This window comes from Astatotilapia calliptera, chromosome 17, assembly GCF_964374335.1.
Source record: "Astatotilapia calliptera chromosome 17, fAstCal68.1, whole genome shotgun sequence".
Taxonomy (NCBI): domain Eukaryota; kingdom Metazoa; phylum Chordata; class Actinopteri; order Cichliformes; family Cichlidae; genus Astatotilapia; species Astatotilapia calliptera.
Window position 1 is genome coordinate 29,968,792 of NC_137438.1, and position 16,393 is coordinate 29,985,184.

At 40.8% G+C, this 16,393-nt stretch overlaps 1 protein-coding gene across 2 annotated transcripts in view; it reads left to right on the top strand.

The window, feature by feature from the left end:
- Positions 1–16,393, top strand: part of plxna4 (plexin A4) — a 238,507-nt gene that overhangs the window by 123,450 nt on the left and 98,664 nt on the right. For both annotated transcript variants that reach the window (XM_080291962.1, XM_026146292.2), the window contains exon 4: positions 12,368–12,496. In XM_080291962.1, coding sequence (XP_080148088.1) covers positions 12,368–12,496 — 129 coding nt within the window. The remainder of the gene's footprint in view (positions 1–12,367; positions 12,497–16,393) is intronic.

Consider the following 16,393-nt stretch of genomic DNA (forward strand, 5'->3'; position numbering starts at 1 on the left):
CATAAACAGGCGTCATGGACTGCATCCAAGCCATTTTCAGTGGACATTGGCCTTTAGTCTCCTTGCTCTTTTTCATTCTCTTTCCTCCAACGTTTCCATTATTATAGCAGTTGGTGAATCAACACATGCCTCAAGGGTTTAGTGCAGTGTTATTCCTCGCGCTCCCCATCCTCCTCCTTGTTTTTCATTTTCTCACTGTCTGCCTCTCTGTCTCCCTCTCTCTCTGCTAGACCAGCAATGCAATTTTTCACTTCAGTGGGAAAACAGGTATAATAGAGGGAGTGTGCCAGTCTGTTTAATAAAGGAATAAAGGCAAGGAGGAGAGATGAGAAAGGAAAAAGGAAGTGCCCTTGGGGATGAAAAACAAGGGAATGCACAAATATATGCACACATACACACAATCACACTTGTAAGGGCGGAACACAGAGACTTGCACCTGCTTATCTCTGAGGAATTGTATTTGAGGTGCTTTCCTATTTACTCAGAAACTTTGGTAGGAAGCTCATAAATCACCACAACATTGAACTGAATGGTAGACAATGAATGTTTCCAGAGCACATGTTGGTGCGTACATGCATAGACACACAGATCTGCCCAGGTCTGAAAGGTAAGAGCATCGATAATTTATGAATTCATGAATATGAGTGGTCTTCGGCTGAAGTCAGGTATCAATAAATTGAATCTGTGCATATGTGTGATTCTGCTAAAATGTTACCAAACAAGAATACCATATTTTCAGGAAAATGTTAAAAACAGTTTCCTTCCTCACAGTTGTGGGTTTTTAAGAAAACTTTCTATTCCAAGGTCACATTACCCAGTTCTGTGATTATACCTGACCAGAGACTCAAGAAAGAGGTAGTGTTAAGATGACCTTTTTGGATTCTGGTGTGGATTGTGTGGGCACAAAACTGTGCACATATTTTGTGCTTGAACTTTAGGCATGTGTGTGTGTTTGTGTGTGTGTAAGAGAATGCCTGTGTCTCTAGAGTTATTCTGATGGCAGTGTGTGGTAACAGGATCCAGGATGAAGTCTGCTCTCAGACAGCGTCTGGCTCTCAGCTCCCCATCTATTATTCACACACCTGTGCGCACTCACACATACACACACACACACATATAGACACACACACAGATACACACTGCCTTTTTGTCGACTCTTTATTTGCCACATTAGTGGTTAAAAGTCCAGCATTGTTGAGCTTTTTCTTGTTATTTTTTGGGGGGTTCTTTTGCACTTGTATTAGTATAAGTTTGTGTGTATTTATATGTTTGTGTTTATCTCCCAGGACACCAATCACACCCTTGAAGTCAATGAACTGCTCTATTTGTCCTGGTAAACAAGCCGAAAATAAGTATTGACCAGAGAAAAGAGGGCAGACTGATAAGCAGGTAAAAAAAGAGATAGAAAACCACTAAAACAAAGATTTTTTTTTTGGTAAAGAATGGAAAAAGACTTCTCAAAGTCGTGCTTTCACCTTGGCTAAAGTTGATCAGAGCCTGTCATTAGGCCATTATCAGACCCAGACATCTTTTTGTGGACTTGACCCTTCTCTAGCACCGTTGTTGGATATGCTACTGATTGACATTTATAGAAGCAGAGTATGTTTCTGTTAAGAAAAGGCTACACTCTACCCCTGTTACCCCTTGCTAAGAGATGCATAAAGGTCACAGAGGGGGGTGTTTGCGAGTGATCCTTTGAATGCTGATCAAAGTCTGTCATTGGACCTTTATCTCCCAACCTCATGTTCATCCCAAAGAGAAATATACACCTGTTATGTGTAAGACTGATCAAAGGTTTACCAACAAACAGATCCTCCGCTCGTTATCCTCAGTGGTTAGATAATTTGGTGATTGACAGCGAGGGAAGCAGGATTTAGATAACTGATAAAAAATTCAGTTAAAAGTTCCCAGTTGATATTTAAAAAAAAAAAAAATAAACAAAAGTTCTGATAAATACAAAAAAAGGAAAAACAGTTGTTGTAATTAAATAAAACTTTTTTGCACTTAAGATGTTAAAACTCTTATGTGTGCTTCAGCACCATCAGAGCAGCAGGATGGTCCTTGTAAAGCCCTGTTTTTAGCACTGGTGACTTTGGAATTACATGAAGAGAAATATCAACTGAGACGGTTCAAATTCACAGTAGAAAAGTTCAACATCATTACTGCAAGTAATTTGCAAATCTGTGCTTAAATGTAACAAGGAGCATTACCTCTACTTCACAGGCGAAGAGTGGTTAAACCAAATGTAGATTTAATTTAGTTATTAACTGCTTCTGCGTGTGTTAATCATTTACTTTTGGGAATATCATCACTTTATTTTTATTGCCCCAAACTATTTTGCAGAGTTGTGTGATTTTTGAAAAAATTCCCAGCAGTCTTGATCTTCCTTGCCTTTGTTGATGCATGGCTGGGTTTCAGAGACCATCATAGGCACCTGCTGAGTTAGTGCCCTACCTGTATCGGATCAGATGCCACATGTTTCTCTTCCCCTTTGGAGATGGAATAATTCAGATCTGTGCTGGCTTATTCAACATGCAGTGCTATATTGTACAGTCAGTGCAAACAATCGCACGATCCCCTATGAGCAAGTACTTGGCAACAGCGGGAAGGAAAAACTACCTTTTAACAGGAACTCTGGCAGAACCAGTTTCCAGGGGGCCAGCCACCTGCCAATACCAGTTGGAGCTGAGGGTAAAGAGAAGACAGAAGAAAGAGGACAGGACAAGAAGCAAGTTATAGGAGAGGGACAGAGTGCTAATGTTTAAATACAGCAACGGTGTATAAAGACAGTTATAATGGTCCAGGCTCATCTGATCCAGCCCTAACTATAAGCTTTATTAGAAATATATTAAATAGGATGATAACAATAAAAATAGATCCAGTGTATTAAGGGAAATGGAAAGAGAGAAAACAGGAAACAGGTAGATGTTTATTCCCATTGTTTTCCTTTTGAGCATTTGCTGCTTTTTCATGTTTCCTCTGCTTCTCTAACATCAAGCTAACCATCTTTTGCTTTGTCACATGTCCAGTGTCCTGGGCCCTGCAATTCTCAGAGTGCGGACAAATGCCCATATACAGCATTTCCGTTTATGTCACACATAAACCATAGCCCTCAGAGTATAATACTTGTCTTCGTATACAGTACACTCTTCAATCGACTGTGAGCTACATCCATCCCGATGAGCTGCATCTGTAGCTCTGGTTTTCTGCAATGCTGTGTCAGCTGAAAGGCTTGGTTTGATACAATAGGCTGATATGGTGCCCTCACTTCTCCAGGGGGCATGTTGACTTCATTAATGGGTCCCAAAGCCTTTTAGCTCTCACACTATGGCCTCTGGTCTCAAAATATAATGGGGTTCACTCTACTCAGTGGCACTGCCACCAGGTTCCACCGCTAATAGAGACACGGGTGGTGATATGCCCTCATATTATGCTGTTGCCTTTGCCAGTCGCTGCAGCATAGGTTTCAGGAACAGCAGCTCTTATCACTGCAGACTAAATGAAGTAACATAGAACTTTAGGCGAAATGATAGCTTTGAATGACAAATATGCATATGGGCTTTCCTTGGCTAGTAATTTGTTTGCACTAATGAGGTAGGTCAGGTCCACCTTTCACATCTAATTTCCTGATATGACTCCAAATAAGACAGACTGGGTGATCCATAATGCAAGGGAAATTGCCAGAAGTAAAACAGTAGTCGACAAAGACATAAAGCTCGACATAAGCATATGAGATGGAGCAGCTGATGCCAACTGCAGAGAAAGAGCAAAGTATTTTTGCCCACTGGATCCCTCCTGCCCACTTCCACACAGACTTCAGCAACAATGAACACTAACCGTATTCCAAGAGACTTTGTATTGAGTAATGAAGCAAAAAAAAAAAAGTCTTCAAGACATCTACATGTGTGAATGATCTTTAATCTAAAGACATGTAAGGCAATTGCAGACAGTGAATGGAAGATAACATGTAAAGTACAGAGTCCCAGCTGTGACAGAAGAGACCTTTCAGAAATTTCAGAATGGGCAGAGAAAAAGTAAATGAGAGAAACTGAGTGAGACATCAGAAGTCAAGAGGTCACAAATGTTCTCTAGATTGAACTGGCCAAAAGCCTGCAGGTATTTTAGACAACCTCATGACTTAAAGATGGAGACAGAACAGCAGAGAGAGAGAGAGATGGAAAAAGAGCGGAGAAATAGCAGAGCTGGGAAATGAGTAACAAAAGCTGAGCTGTGAGCCCCCTGCCTGGTCACAGTGCTCTAAGGCAGCTCAAAATTGAAGGCAATGATAGTGAGGAAACCTGTCACTCATCCTTTGAAGCCACGGAGGCGATTGAGGGACGAGAGGAGAGCAGGGGGGAAAGTTAGGAAGCCTCCGGACACTTGTCCCCTTTCCAACACGATCATCTCCCACAATAACATTCTTGTCCTCCGCTTCTCTTCTTGCCTTCTCTATCTCTCAGCAGGTGGATAAGGTTAGATTAGTAGGCCACATGGGCCTGCAGGCTAACAGGTACCACACCTTAAATGCTACAGCGGTCAGTCACCGAACCAGGGGTCCCCCTGCAGCTCGGCCTGATTTTGTGTCAGATCTCAGGAGGGAGGTAGTTAAAATATTTACTGGAGTCGCATTAAGTGCACATATGCTATGTCTGATTCTGTGTTTAACTTCCCCTATTTATTACTTTATATTGCCACATCTATGTCATCTGCTACCTGTGTTTTAGTTTTCTAACCAGCAAGGAAATGGTCTGTGCTGTATTTGGATTGTGTGCAGGACAAGTCAGTCAGTTAAATCTAAAAGGTAGTTAATCCATTCATCTTCTTCTGCTTCAGGGTCATGATGGGGCAACAGGCAGGGTACACCCTGACGACCAGCTTAATCTGAACAGAACTGGAGCTATCAAAAAAAGACCAGCAATTGTTTTGGGGTTTTTAGTTTTTAATCGTGCCATGCCTCCTATTCCTAAACTGCCAAGCCAAAATAAATCATCTACAGAAAATTAACCCAAAGAAGTTTAAACTCAACGGGGGCGCCATTGTAGAAGTCGTATTTCTCCACATTTTTGACAATGGCCATGCAAATCTTTGTAGTTGCTTCCCCGCTAACAATGACATTTCCTTGATTTGCACCCACAAAGCACCTTCTCTCACAGAGAAGGCATCGGGGAAAGACATTAATTAAAATCCTGCTGTGTAGCAGATATGCCTAATTGCAAACATAAAACAGAGAATAGTGAATTAAAGCATAGAATGAGTTCAGTTCCAGTCAGTGGGGTTTTTTTTTTTGCCAACTCATCCTCCAATACAGAGGCGCTGAGTTGAGAGGGGGGAAAAGATTTTAAATCTGTCTTTAATAAACCGAATGAATATTTTACTTCCATAAAGGAAAGCTGTAAACCACTGAGTCAGTGTTGTACCATTTGAATAAGTACAAGATGACTCTATTGTAGCTTGTCATAAAATATAAAATACGCTGCCAAAAGACAATGTAGATGTAGAAAGAAAAACCATAGCATTAGTAATTTATGTGTCACCTACAATACTTGTTGAAATGGAACAGATTTAGAGCGTCCTGGCCAGACATCATCTTCTCAGGATAAAACCACGTGTCTGTCTTTGATTGTCCCTAATAACTCTTGCTGGCAATAGCTAGCGGATCATATGAGATTTCTGTATTCTAACAATGCTGCACGACCAGCCTGGCATCCCACATTTGGGTGCGACATCCTTGTTAATACCCTGAGATTAATGTCAAATTATCTACACTCTCCCACTAGTGTTGCACCGGTCCATCTCGCCTCAAGCTAAATATCGAGGCACTGAATGTGGAAGTGCAGAGTTTTTTCTGGCATTGATTGACACTGAGAGATGGAGCCAGTCTGCCTCTAGCCCCCTTTCCTTCTGTTATTCTTTCTGCTCACCCCCCCCCCCCCCCCCCCCCCAAGTCCTCTTTTCTCTCAGTCTGCCATATGCTTTAGCGAGCTGGACAGATTTGGGCAATCAGACAGCCACCATTGTGTTGCTGTCGGTATGAATAGAACGCGTGGAGAGACACATTGCCATTATGTAGTGACGATACGTTGCTTCTTCTTTTTTTTCCTGTCTCTTTCACCGTGAATGTTGCTCTCCCTTGTCTCTGTCTGTCTGCCTGTGTCTCTCTCTAGGCTCTTAATATATGTCCTGCGTTGCCTGGATGAATACCTAACACTCTGCTGTCTGCTTTAAAACAAGGGTGAAAACCTGAGCCTGAGTGTGGCAAGTCAGGCTGAGGTGTCTTTTGGCATTTGGCCGTATTGTGCTCTGTCCAGAATGTTTATGACTGATATCTAAAACTGGAAAAAGCTGAAGCTCCTATATACATGACCTGCAGACAACTTGATGGTGCTGCTTGTATTTTGTCATAGCTTTGAAAATACTTAGTTTGTAAAACCGAAAGAATAAGTAAAGTGACAGAGAAAGTCTCTTATAGGGTAAATCTTTAAATGTACCTTGTGAAAATAGTACAAGGTCTCTTAATTAAATTAAATTGCTTCATATTTCAGTGAAGTGACACTAATAGGTGTATAAATCTGAATTCTTATTGACTTTATTCTATTTTTCCATTTAGCTTAGTTAGATTCTGTTACTTCCTGTTTTATTTTGAAGGATATTCCTTCATGTGGCTATCTGTACCTTTTCCTTTCTTGGTATCCAATGAAGCTATTTTCCCTTTATCTTAGGAGTTTCCCACTACTTTCCTGTAGCCACATTTGTTAAATATTCATCCTTAATCAATTTATTTAACTACCTCTGTTTTAAGTATATATTTATGTCTATCGACTAAAACGAAGCATAAACAATGAAAACTAGCATTATTTTAGCATATCCAAAACACAAGGGTTCATGACCCTTTCAGCTGCAGAGATGCTGGCAGACCACTGAGTTTGCCCATATGCATGTTTCACAGGATTAGGGAAATTTCTGTCACAAATATTGTGGAAATTTAGTTTTGCCAGCATGCTGTATGACTTTGGATGACTTTCCGCTCCAGCCCACTCACCTCACTGTGGTTGCATGACACGTGTCAGACCGTAGTGATACTTTAGTCAGCAGCTTATTCTGGCTTCCCCTAGCAGCATGTTGGTCATGGTGTGTGTTCCAGCCATGGCCTGTTAGTGTGCCATGCAAAACAGACTGCAACTCTGTGTGACAAGCCTTCCTTTTGCCACCCCAAAATCCATGCCATAGTAGGAAAGGACACAAGTTTTTCAATCTCGCTCACTCTCCTTACTCATATTCAAAAAGTTTCCCTCCTGAAGTTTTTTGTTTGTTTCAGAAGCTCAATTTTAATAGTTTCCTCCCAAAGTCCATGTACACTCACTTTGTTTAGTGCAAAACATTCAACTTTTCATCGAGGTATGCAGAAGAGCTTTTCCAAATCCACAAGACACTGAACTTCGAGGCACATGGAAGTGGACTGCATAACCACTTCTGCCATCTTGGATGGTAGCATCAAGGTTTGGGATAAACAAGATGAATACGTGGATTCAATCTGCTTTGTGTCAGTAATTCAGGCTGCTGTTGGTGGAGTACTGGTGTGGGTGGTATTTTTCTGACACACTTTGGAGCCCTTATTATCAGTGATGATTGAGCATCGTTTAAACATCACAGCCTACCTGAGTATTGTTGCCGACCATGTCCATCCCTTTATGACCCCAGTTTTAACACATCGTGTCACAAAGCTCAAATCAACTCAAAGTGATTTCTTGAACATGAAAATGAGTTCACTGTAATTAAAAGGCCTCTGCAGTCTTCAGATCTTTTCCCAATAGAGCCCCTTTGGGATGTGATGGAGTGGGATTCATATCACTTAAGTGCAAATGACAGAACTGCAGCAACTGTGTGATGCTTTAATGCCAATTTGGATCATAATCTCAGAGGAATGTTTCAGCACCTTGTTAAATCTATACCATAAAGATTTTAAGCAGTTCTGGAGGCACAAGGGGATACAACTCAGTACCCAATAAAGTGGCCAGTAAGCATATGTCGTGTTAACTGGCTAGTGCAAATTGGTCATACACTGCAGGTGTGGGTGTGAGCGCTAATTGTTGACTGTGTCTCTGTGTTAGCCCTGTGATTGATTGGCAACAAGTGTGTTCCCCGCCTCTCGCTCAGTGTCAACTGGGATATGCTCCAGCTTCCAACTGTGACCCTCCAAGCAGGGAAAGCTAATGATGTGCTACCTTCAGTTTGCTCTAGGTAATGTGTTGTTATCTAGATATTGTGGTCGTACCCGTAGCGTCTCCATTTAATCACAGCAGTATTTTTATTTCTCTTGATGATTAACTAGTCTAGTCTTAACATGCGGACCAGCCTTCTCATCGTTTGATGTAAAGTGGTTTCTACACAATCGCAGCCCAAGTTCACAGAGATTATCCCAAATCAATAGATGTTCTAAGATGTGTAACCAGAGGTACTGAATTTGAAAGGGCAATTTTTAGTGGAAGAGGGTTCCAGAGGGGCAACAGCATTATTGACTGCGGATATGGAAGGTGTCTGTTGATTCAGCCATGACACTACAAGCAGTCTGTGTCCCTCATATTGCAATAATATTATTTAGTGTATTTTTTCTTTACTGTCCTCTGATACATTTCTACAGCTTTTCCCTTTTTTTCTTATACAAAATAACCCTACACTTAACACACAGGGTTTATTTTTGAACATCACATGAATTATTCTTAGCATTATGCTTTTACCAGCCCGCAAGCATGCAGTTAGAGGAAATACCATACCTTCCATGTGCTTTTGTAGCATAGAGTGCCAATATGAGCAAACTGAGCAAGGGTAATCCTGTGGTTTTCACACCGGAACGGCTTCCCCGTCTGTATCACACCTTCTGCTAGCTGTTAGCCCCATGGAGAGAGGGAAATGGTGACTTTAGGCATATGATTTTTCATGGACACAGTCAAGGCAGGAAGTACCATCTGCATATGATGTTCCGCTTGTTTTTCTCTGCACTCTGACTGTTTTATTAAATTATCTATAGCCGTTAGATGCATTCTTTTTGATCAGCACTGCACTCACATTCTGCTTATGCTTTTTTGGTGGATTGCAAATAAGACTGTAATAGTCGGGCCCAATAGCTTTAAAGGCCTATATAAAAATATTTTATATGCACTAAATGTATTCTTGAGACAGTATGATCACTGAGACAAGATCCTATTTGTGTCTCTACAACATTGTCACTGCAGAGCCGACTGCTCATAATAGCAGCTGTTGTAGTTGTCTGTCACAGCCACTAGGTGGATGCTATATCTGGACAAAGTAGTCACTCTGTGGAGGATTTTCCTATATGTGAACTGTGATGGTGTGAATCAGTTGCATGGTCCTCCTGGCACAGTCGGGAATATAAAAAAATATTGTATGCTCTGTGTGTGCGCCCTGAGTCAAAAGTGCCAGTAAATTTCCCGGCTCTTCCCAGAGTATCTCCTACAAGCATCTCCAGCCAGGAAGCCTGTATGTGTGCGTATAGGAGTGTGAAAGGGAGAGACAGTGAACTGCTAATGTTTCTACACACACAATCACTTGCATGTTCATGTTCATCTATATGTGGGCCTAGTGCATCCCTCACCTTCCCACTACTCTGAGGCAAAATGAAGTCTGTCTGGCAGTGAATGTCTATTGTGTAGTGCTAATGTGATAGCAGAGATTAGCATTGTAATCCATTTAGCATAGAACAGCTAATCCACTTTATTACTGTTGAAAAGGAATCTGATAATATTGGCTAGCACCAGTGTGGCTGCCTTAATGATTTGAGGCTGATGAAAAAAAAATACTTTAAGATATATTCATAATTACTGTCTCTGATAATGAATGTAGGATTAGTAGGTTCATAACAAACCATGTCATTAATTTTAGCATTTAATCAAGAAAATAAAAGTGGTATAGTAGTATGCTGTTTTGTTTGTTGAGTCTTTTTTTGTCTAATTATAAAGGACTTTTCATGCACTAAGTGGATATTTTATATAAATTCTTCTAAGAGCAGAGATTGATATAAAAGAAGATGAAGACAACTCTGTTTTAAAAGCTACAAACCCCTCTGTATGTGCCAATTATTGTACAAACAAGACCACTGGTCCTTGATTTAAATCAGTCTTTCTCCCTTGTGCGTTCCCCTCTGGTCCCAGTGTGACTAAACCAGCTAGCGTTGCATTCTTGCAGACGTGCTCCATGCTCCCTGGTGGCTCGTTTGTTTTGTTGGTGGTCAGATTGAGGGATAATATACAGGAACTTCCCCTTGAAGCCTCTTCGCTCCTTGGTGACTGTGGATCTCTCCCAACACAATAAAACTCTACATCCAGTGACCGCTATAGACTGTCAGCCCTTTAACTCTACACAGCAAATGACTTGAGACCTTTATCACATGCTGTTGAGGTAAACTGATACATGTTTCCATGCATGCACATGCACAAATGATGAATGCTGTGCGTATATGCTTAGCACCTAAAATTAACATCCCCAATTGGGCAGATTAGATAACCCCACCTGCTGAATTGAGCTCTGGCTTACAAGAAAGTTTCTTTCTTCTTGCCTCCTTCTCTTCTTTCTTTCTCTCCTATTTGCCTTCTGTTCCTTTCTTTGCAACTGACCCTGCATACAATGGCTCCCAGTGGAAAAAAAGAACTCAAGGTTCTTTGAGATCGAGGTCACTACACGAGCCAAGCAGGAGGCTGAAAAAAAAGAGAGAGGAAGGAGAATGAATGAGAAACAAAAAAGGAGGGAGAGTGGGGTGAAGTCGGGGTTAAACAAGGTGTCTGTTTAAAGAAATGCGATGTTGTGAAATGGGATATCAGTAGAAACAGCAGGACAGGGCAGCACTTAAGCTGCAGCCAGTATACTTATAGTAGGTTTCTTTCTTTGCTCTACAATAGTTGACTGTCAAAGCAAAGACAAAAAGAAAGTTGCTTTGAACTATAAAGAGCTGCAGATTCTTTGGTTTTTGTTATGTAGAGAGTAAAGGAAAAGTAGAACCAACTAACATTGTCACTTACTATAAAGAACATCCTGATTGAGTTTCTTAACATTACCTTAAAAGTTTAGTGATGGAAATTCAAAGGCATGAGAGAGAGAAAAACTTAGAGTAATTTCCTCAAAATCCATCTTAAGATGAAGTTTAAAAAACGTAAATGCCCACTAGTCCTTTTTATCCAGCCTTTAACAAAGATAACCACCTTTTATTGAACGGTTCAGTCAGGCTACTTGACCTGAAAGAGACTTTAACTTGAGGTGTATCAGGTTATGATATTCAGACAGAACACAGAGTATGATGTCCTAGGGTTATTATAATTAATCAAAAAATGACTCATCTGTCTAGTCGACCATCTGCTTCCTATCCAATTATCTCCTGTTTATGCCTGTTACCTGTGAACCCGTAAGTGCTGAAGAGCACAAAGAACTACCAAGAGTCATCACAACTTTAACAAGACTTAGTTCACACCTGTCAAAAAACCCCAGAAAGGGCTGTGCGTGTGTGTCTGTGTGTGTTTGTCTATTCTATTGGGTGCTGAAAGTTGCTTAGTTAGGTAGAGTCAGGACTTTGTGTTACTGGAAAAATGGAGCCAGAGGACAAGATTTGGAAAGGATCATTTGCAGCACACACAATCAATCTGATTGTGTGTGTGTGTGTGTGTGTGTGTGTGTGTGTGTGTGTGTGTGTGTGTGTGTGTGTGTGTGTGTGTGTGTGTGTGTGTAAGAGTAAGAGAGAGAGAGAGAGAGAAACACAATGTAAGCAGATGTTCTGGCACAACCCAGACCACTTCCATCACATCAGCAAGTGTGCGTGGGCTCAATTCCATGCACTTTCTGCTGAATAAACTCACCTAGGGGCCCATAGACCACACCTCTTGCCCAGATGCCTTATTACCATAATCACTTTTGAATGGCTTAAACTGTGATAGAGAAAGATGTCCTTCTCAGCAACAGCACCGACAGCCTTGATGCAAGGCAAAAATCCCAAGTCAGTATATCCTGGGCAGTTTAGCTAATAAAAACATCCAAAATTACCTTTTAAACGATTCCTTCATTTGTATTTGCACACTTTGTTGTCCTAGATACCACCTTTGTTCCACTGCCAAGTCCTTCCTGGAAGGCAACCGTTTTCTCTCCTGTGTTTCTTATTTGCACCTCAGCTGTTCTTTATTTCGATGTTATGTCTTTAGCCATTTACTCAGTTACACATTTATGTAATTGGACTTAGCAGTTGATTCATGTGAAGTTTTAATGTCATGATTGCAGTACCCATGAGCGCAATGGTTGTGAAAGAGTGATTGAAAATGTATAATAAATGCAGTATGTTAATCTTTTAATGTGCTTCTCTTCTCGTTTTTAGATTCGTGTAGATGGCTCCTCCCGTGCCCTTCAGTATGAGACTGTGCAGGCTGTGGAGAATGGACCCATCCTCAGAGACATGGCCTTCTCTTCTGACCATCACTACCTCTATGTCATGTCTGAGACCCAGGTCAGACACACAAACAAACACATACATCAAAACTCCTCCCTGCTGACTCAGTATCATAACCACTGGCATTTATCATTTTCTTATGTCACAGGGTAGAATAACCTTTGGTATGGCAATAGAGGATTTCATTACAGCCTGACTAGAGGAGGGAAGAGGATTAGATGGACCATTGGATGTTGTGACCATGTCTTTTTATAGAAACAGGCTGTGAGGGTAGAGCTGGAGTGAATAAATGTGTTGAATTATGGCGAGAGAGAAGAGTGGTCTTAGTCCACTTTGGTGTGTGCTGGTGTGTGTATGTCTGAGCAGGCAGATTCACACATCTCTCTTGGTACCTTTGATGACATGGAATGTGGAGTGAAATAGCAGCACTCTATGTAATGGACACAGACACAGAGTCGGCGAACACCTATCAGAGGCAAAACCTTGCCAAAATAGCACCACGAAAAGTCACGTAAATGGACACCTCCCTGACTGGCTGACTATGTTAGATGTTCACGTTCTCTTTATATTCACCACAAAACACAGGCATGGACTTGTATCGTAATTTACATGTACAAAAGCATGATGACCAAAGCAAGGTCACAATCATAAAACGACAAATTCATTTACAGTCAAAGAAATAAGCACACATTTTGCTTAACTGAAGCTACCAATAGTAGCTTAATTATCAATACAGCATTAAAATAACTGAAAAATCTGTTGACATACTGATGGATACTTACAGATACTGTAGATTCATTTCAAATTCCATTTTAATTATATAGTGCTAAATCAAGAACACCAGTCACCTCATTGCACAATGATTCATATTTGAAGGTAAAGACCCTACAATAATACATTAAAATTGCCAACAATCAGTTGAGCCACAATGAGCAAACACTTGGGATGTGGGATGGAAAAACTCCCTTTTAAAACGAAGGAACTTCTGGGAGAACCAGGCTCAGGGCTCTCACCCCAACTGTTGGGGTGAGAGGAAAGAAACGGGACAATGCAGAAGAGAAATATTATATAGAATAGTAAAAAGCTCCTTATATATCTCAACAAGATCATACTTTTTTTTTAAACTTTGGCCTAACAATGCACCAACAATAAAGGTAATGGGCCACACCTCTTAGTCTTTGAACTCAGCTTTAATTTTAGTCCCATTGCCACAGGTGAATAAAATCACGCACCCAGCAATGCATTCTGCCTTTAAAATCATGAAGAATGGGTCATTTGGGGAGAATTTGTGCTCCTGTAATAGGATCCCACAATTGTAACAAGTCAGTTTTTTGGAAAGTGGATATATTTTTGGACCCACAGCAATTCGAATTGACAGACGACATAACGTTATGGGAGCAGGATTACAGAGTGCTGAGGCGCAGAGTTCCACACCTCATCTGGTGTTAACATCACCACAAAAGTTATGAGCTGGGAGCTTCACATCATGGGTTTCCATGGCCAAGCAGCTCCTGTAAGGGCAATCTGCAGGTGACTCAGTGCTTTTGCCGATGTAGCGCATCAGCACCTCAGAACTGCATCTAATTGCAGCATTTATTTAGTTACATTTAACCGCTGCAACACTTTCCACGAGGCACTGTTAGCAATTAAATCATAAAGGCCAAATCAAGCCACCAGTGAATCGCTGTCTCTGTTTGCTGTTCATTATTAATGCGACTGTTAGAAATAATTTTGCAGGAGCTCTGAAGTACGGATAATGTGCATATCATTCCCTCTCTCACGCTCGCTCTCTCGCCGCTTTATCTCCTGCCACCCACAATCACAGAAGGCCACTGCTGTTTTGTTGGCATCAGTTGTTACCCCTGCACATTGTTTGTAGCTTCCAGAGGATTATAGACCTCTCTGGCACCGTGGAAGTGTCACTATTTACTAATGTAGTGCATTGCAATTTGTTTGTGTGTATGTGTGTGTGTGTGTGTGAATGCGTGTGTAAATGTGTGCACATTTTAAGTGGCCAGATTATCGTGATAACCTTTTAAAATATCAGTGAGTTGAAGGTGCCCTTTCAGATGGTGCTCTCATTGCCTCTCCTCGTCAGCCCATCTGTAGAGCGAGCGGGAAAGCAAAGGAACACAAGTGAGCAAAATAAGGACATTTAGGATGTTATTTGTCACGGCATCCAATTACTACTCTTTTGTGCAAATCTGTTAACCAGCAGTGTGAGAATTTGTGTTTTATTTCCCTTTCTCTTAGATTGTAGTCCATGTAATTGGCTTTATAAAAAATAGTACAGATTAACAAATGAATTATTAAAAATATTTGACTTCCATTTTTTTTACCCTCACTAACCCTCGTTAGATTTCTTTATGTCTCGCTTTTATTGCACAACATCGTGTTACAAATTTAGTATTTTTTTAATTTGCATGCCAATTAGCTTATATTGAAAAAAAGAAGCATGGAGTGGAGTATTTTTTGTCCTGTAGTCGTTGTGCGTGTGTGCTTTATGTCTGTGTTTGCGTGTGTGTGTCTGCATAAGGCCTTGGTAATAATTAGTCTATTAGCCCAGTTGCGGCGCTAACCTACAATAACTGTTTGGGAGGAACATTTGGGAATTACCATACATACAAATAGAGAAAGCAGTTAATGAACACCCCACATGGAATATGCAGATAAATACACAGATAAATCCAGTGCACAAACACACATTCTTCTTTAGTCCTGAAGTGTTTATAGAAAAGGATGAGACATACAACTAAGAGTAACTTTGTTTCATTTATTTGCTTTATGTTTGAGCAACACCTTCATAGGTTTGCGCTATTTTAAGTCCATTATTGATGTTCTATTTCAATGTAATACCTCAGTGTGTCCTAAGTAAGCAGTATAAACTAGCTATTTGTAATTCTCAATGTCGATTAGACAGCTAAAATATGCAACTTTGCCATCACTGTCCTGATTTTTCTGTGAATCAGCGCTGTTTCCAAGTGCCTTCAATTAGTGAAGGAGATGAACCTAAATTCTTGCATGTGAAATGTCGAGAACATGTCGCAACAGTATTTTGAAATTATAGTTTTGCACAGCATGTCTTTTTTTTTTCTCAGCAAGTTAGTTCTTGAAGATTTTCCTGCAATGTCTAGTTGAACTGTTTCCTGTCACGCCATTGCTTCAGGCCAAAACAGCTTTTCATAAGTCGTCTACAAACTCAAACAAAGATATAATCTGACATAATACATGTTTGTTTTTATTTATCACACATTTAATCAACAAATAAATTACCCGCATAAGATTTGCCATTAACATACATGACATTACTTTGCTTTTGGCCTTAATGCAGATCTGCTGCTTCAACGTAAAAGAATTGGCGCCTGATTTTTATTCGCAGATTGCCTTAAATTTCTTGGCTGTCAGCCTTAACAGTTAGTGCCAAGTTCAAAGGGCATGTTGTGGTCACCCTAGCACACCGCAGTGCTGGCTACCACGCTATTTGCTGGATCACTGGGGCAGTTTAAAATGACATCCAGCGTACACATACACATTTGCCAATTCCCAGGAGTGTCAAACGCTATTAAAACAGCTCGAGTTGGTCAATAGCAACAGGCCACCTGCTGTTTCTGGGGCCTGGGACACAGATACTCAAAGACGGAGAGTATGATATTTGAAAAGAAGGAGAAATACAAAAAGGGATAGAAGGAGAAGACCAAGGGTGCCCACAACAGGAGGCCAGAACAAAGCTGGTCGATGTAGCTGGACCCATACTGTGCATAGCCTTGAATTACTCCCCTTCTTATTGGCGATGCCCGACCAAGAGGGGGGATACCTCTGGATTCTGGCTGCTGTGTGAACTCGGCACCGAACAGTGAAGGTCAAATACTTATACTGGAGGAGAAGACGCAGAGAAAGAGCATTAAAAATTAATTTAAAGCTCACTTCTTTTGTCAAAAGTAAAGAAGAAGTTAA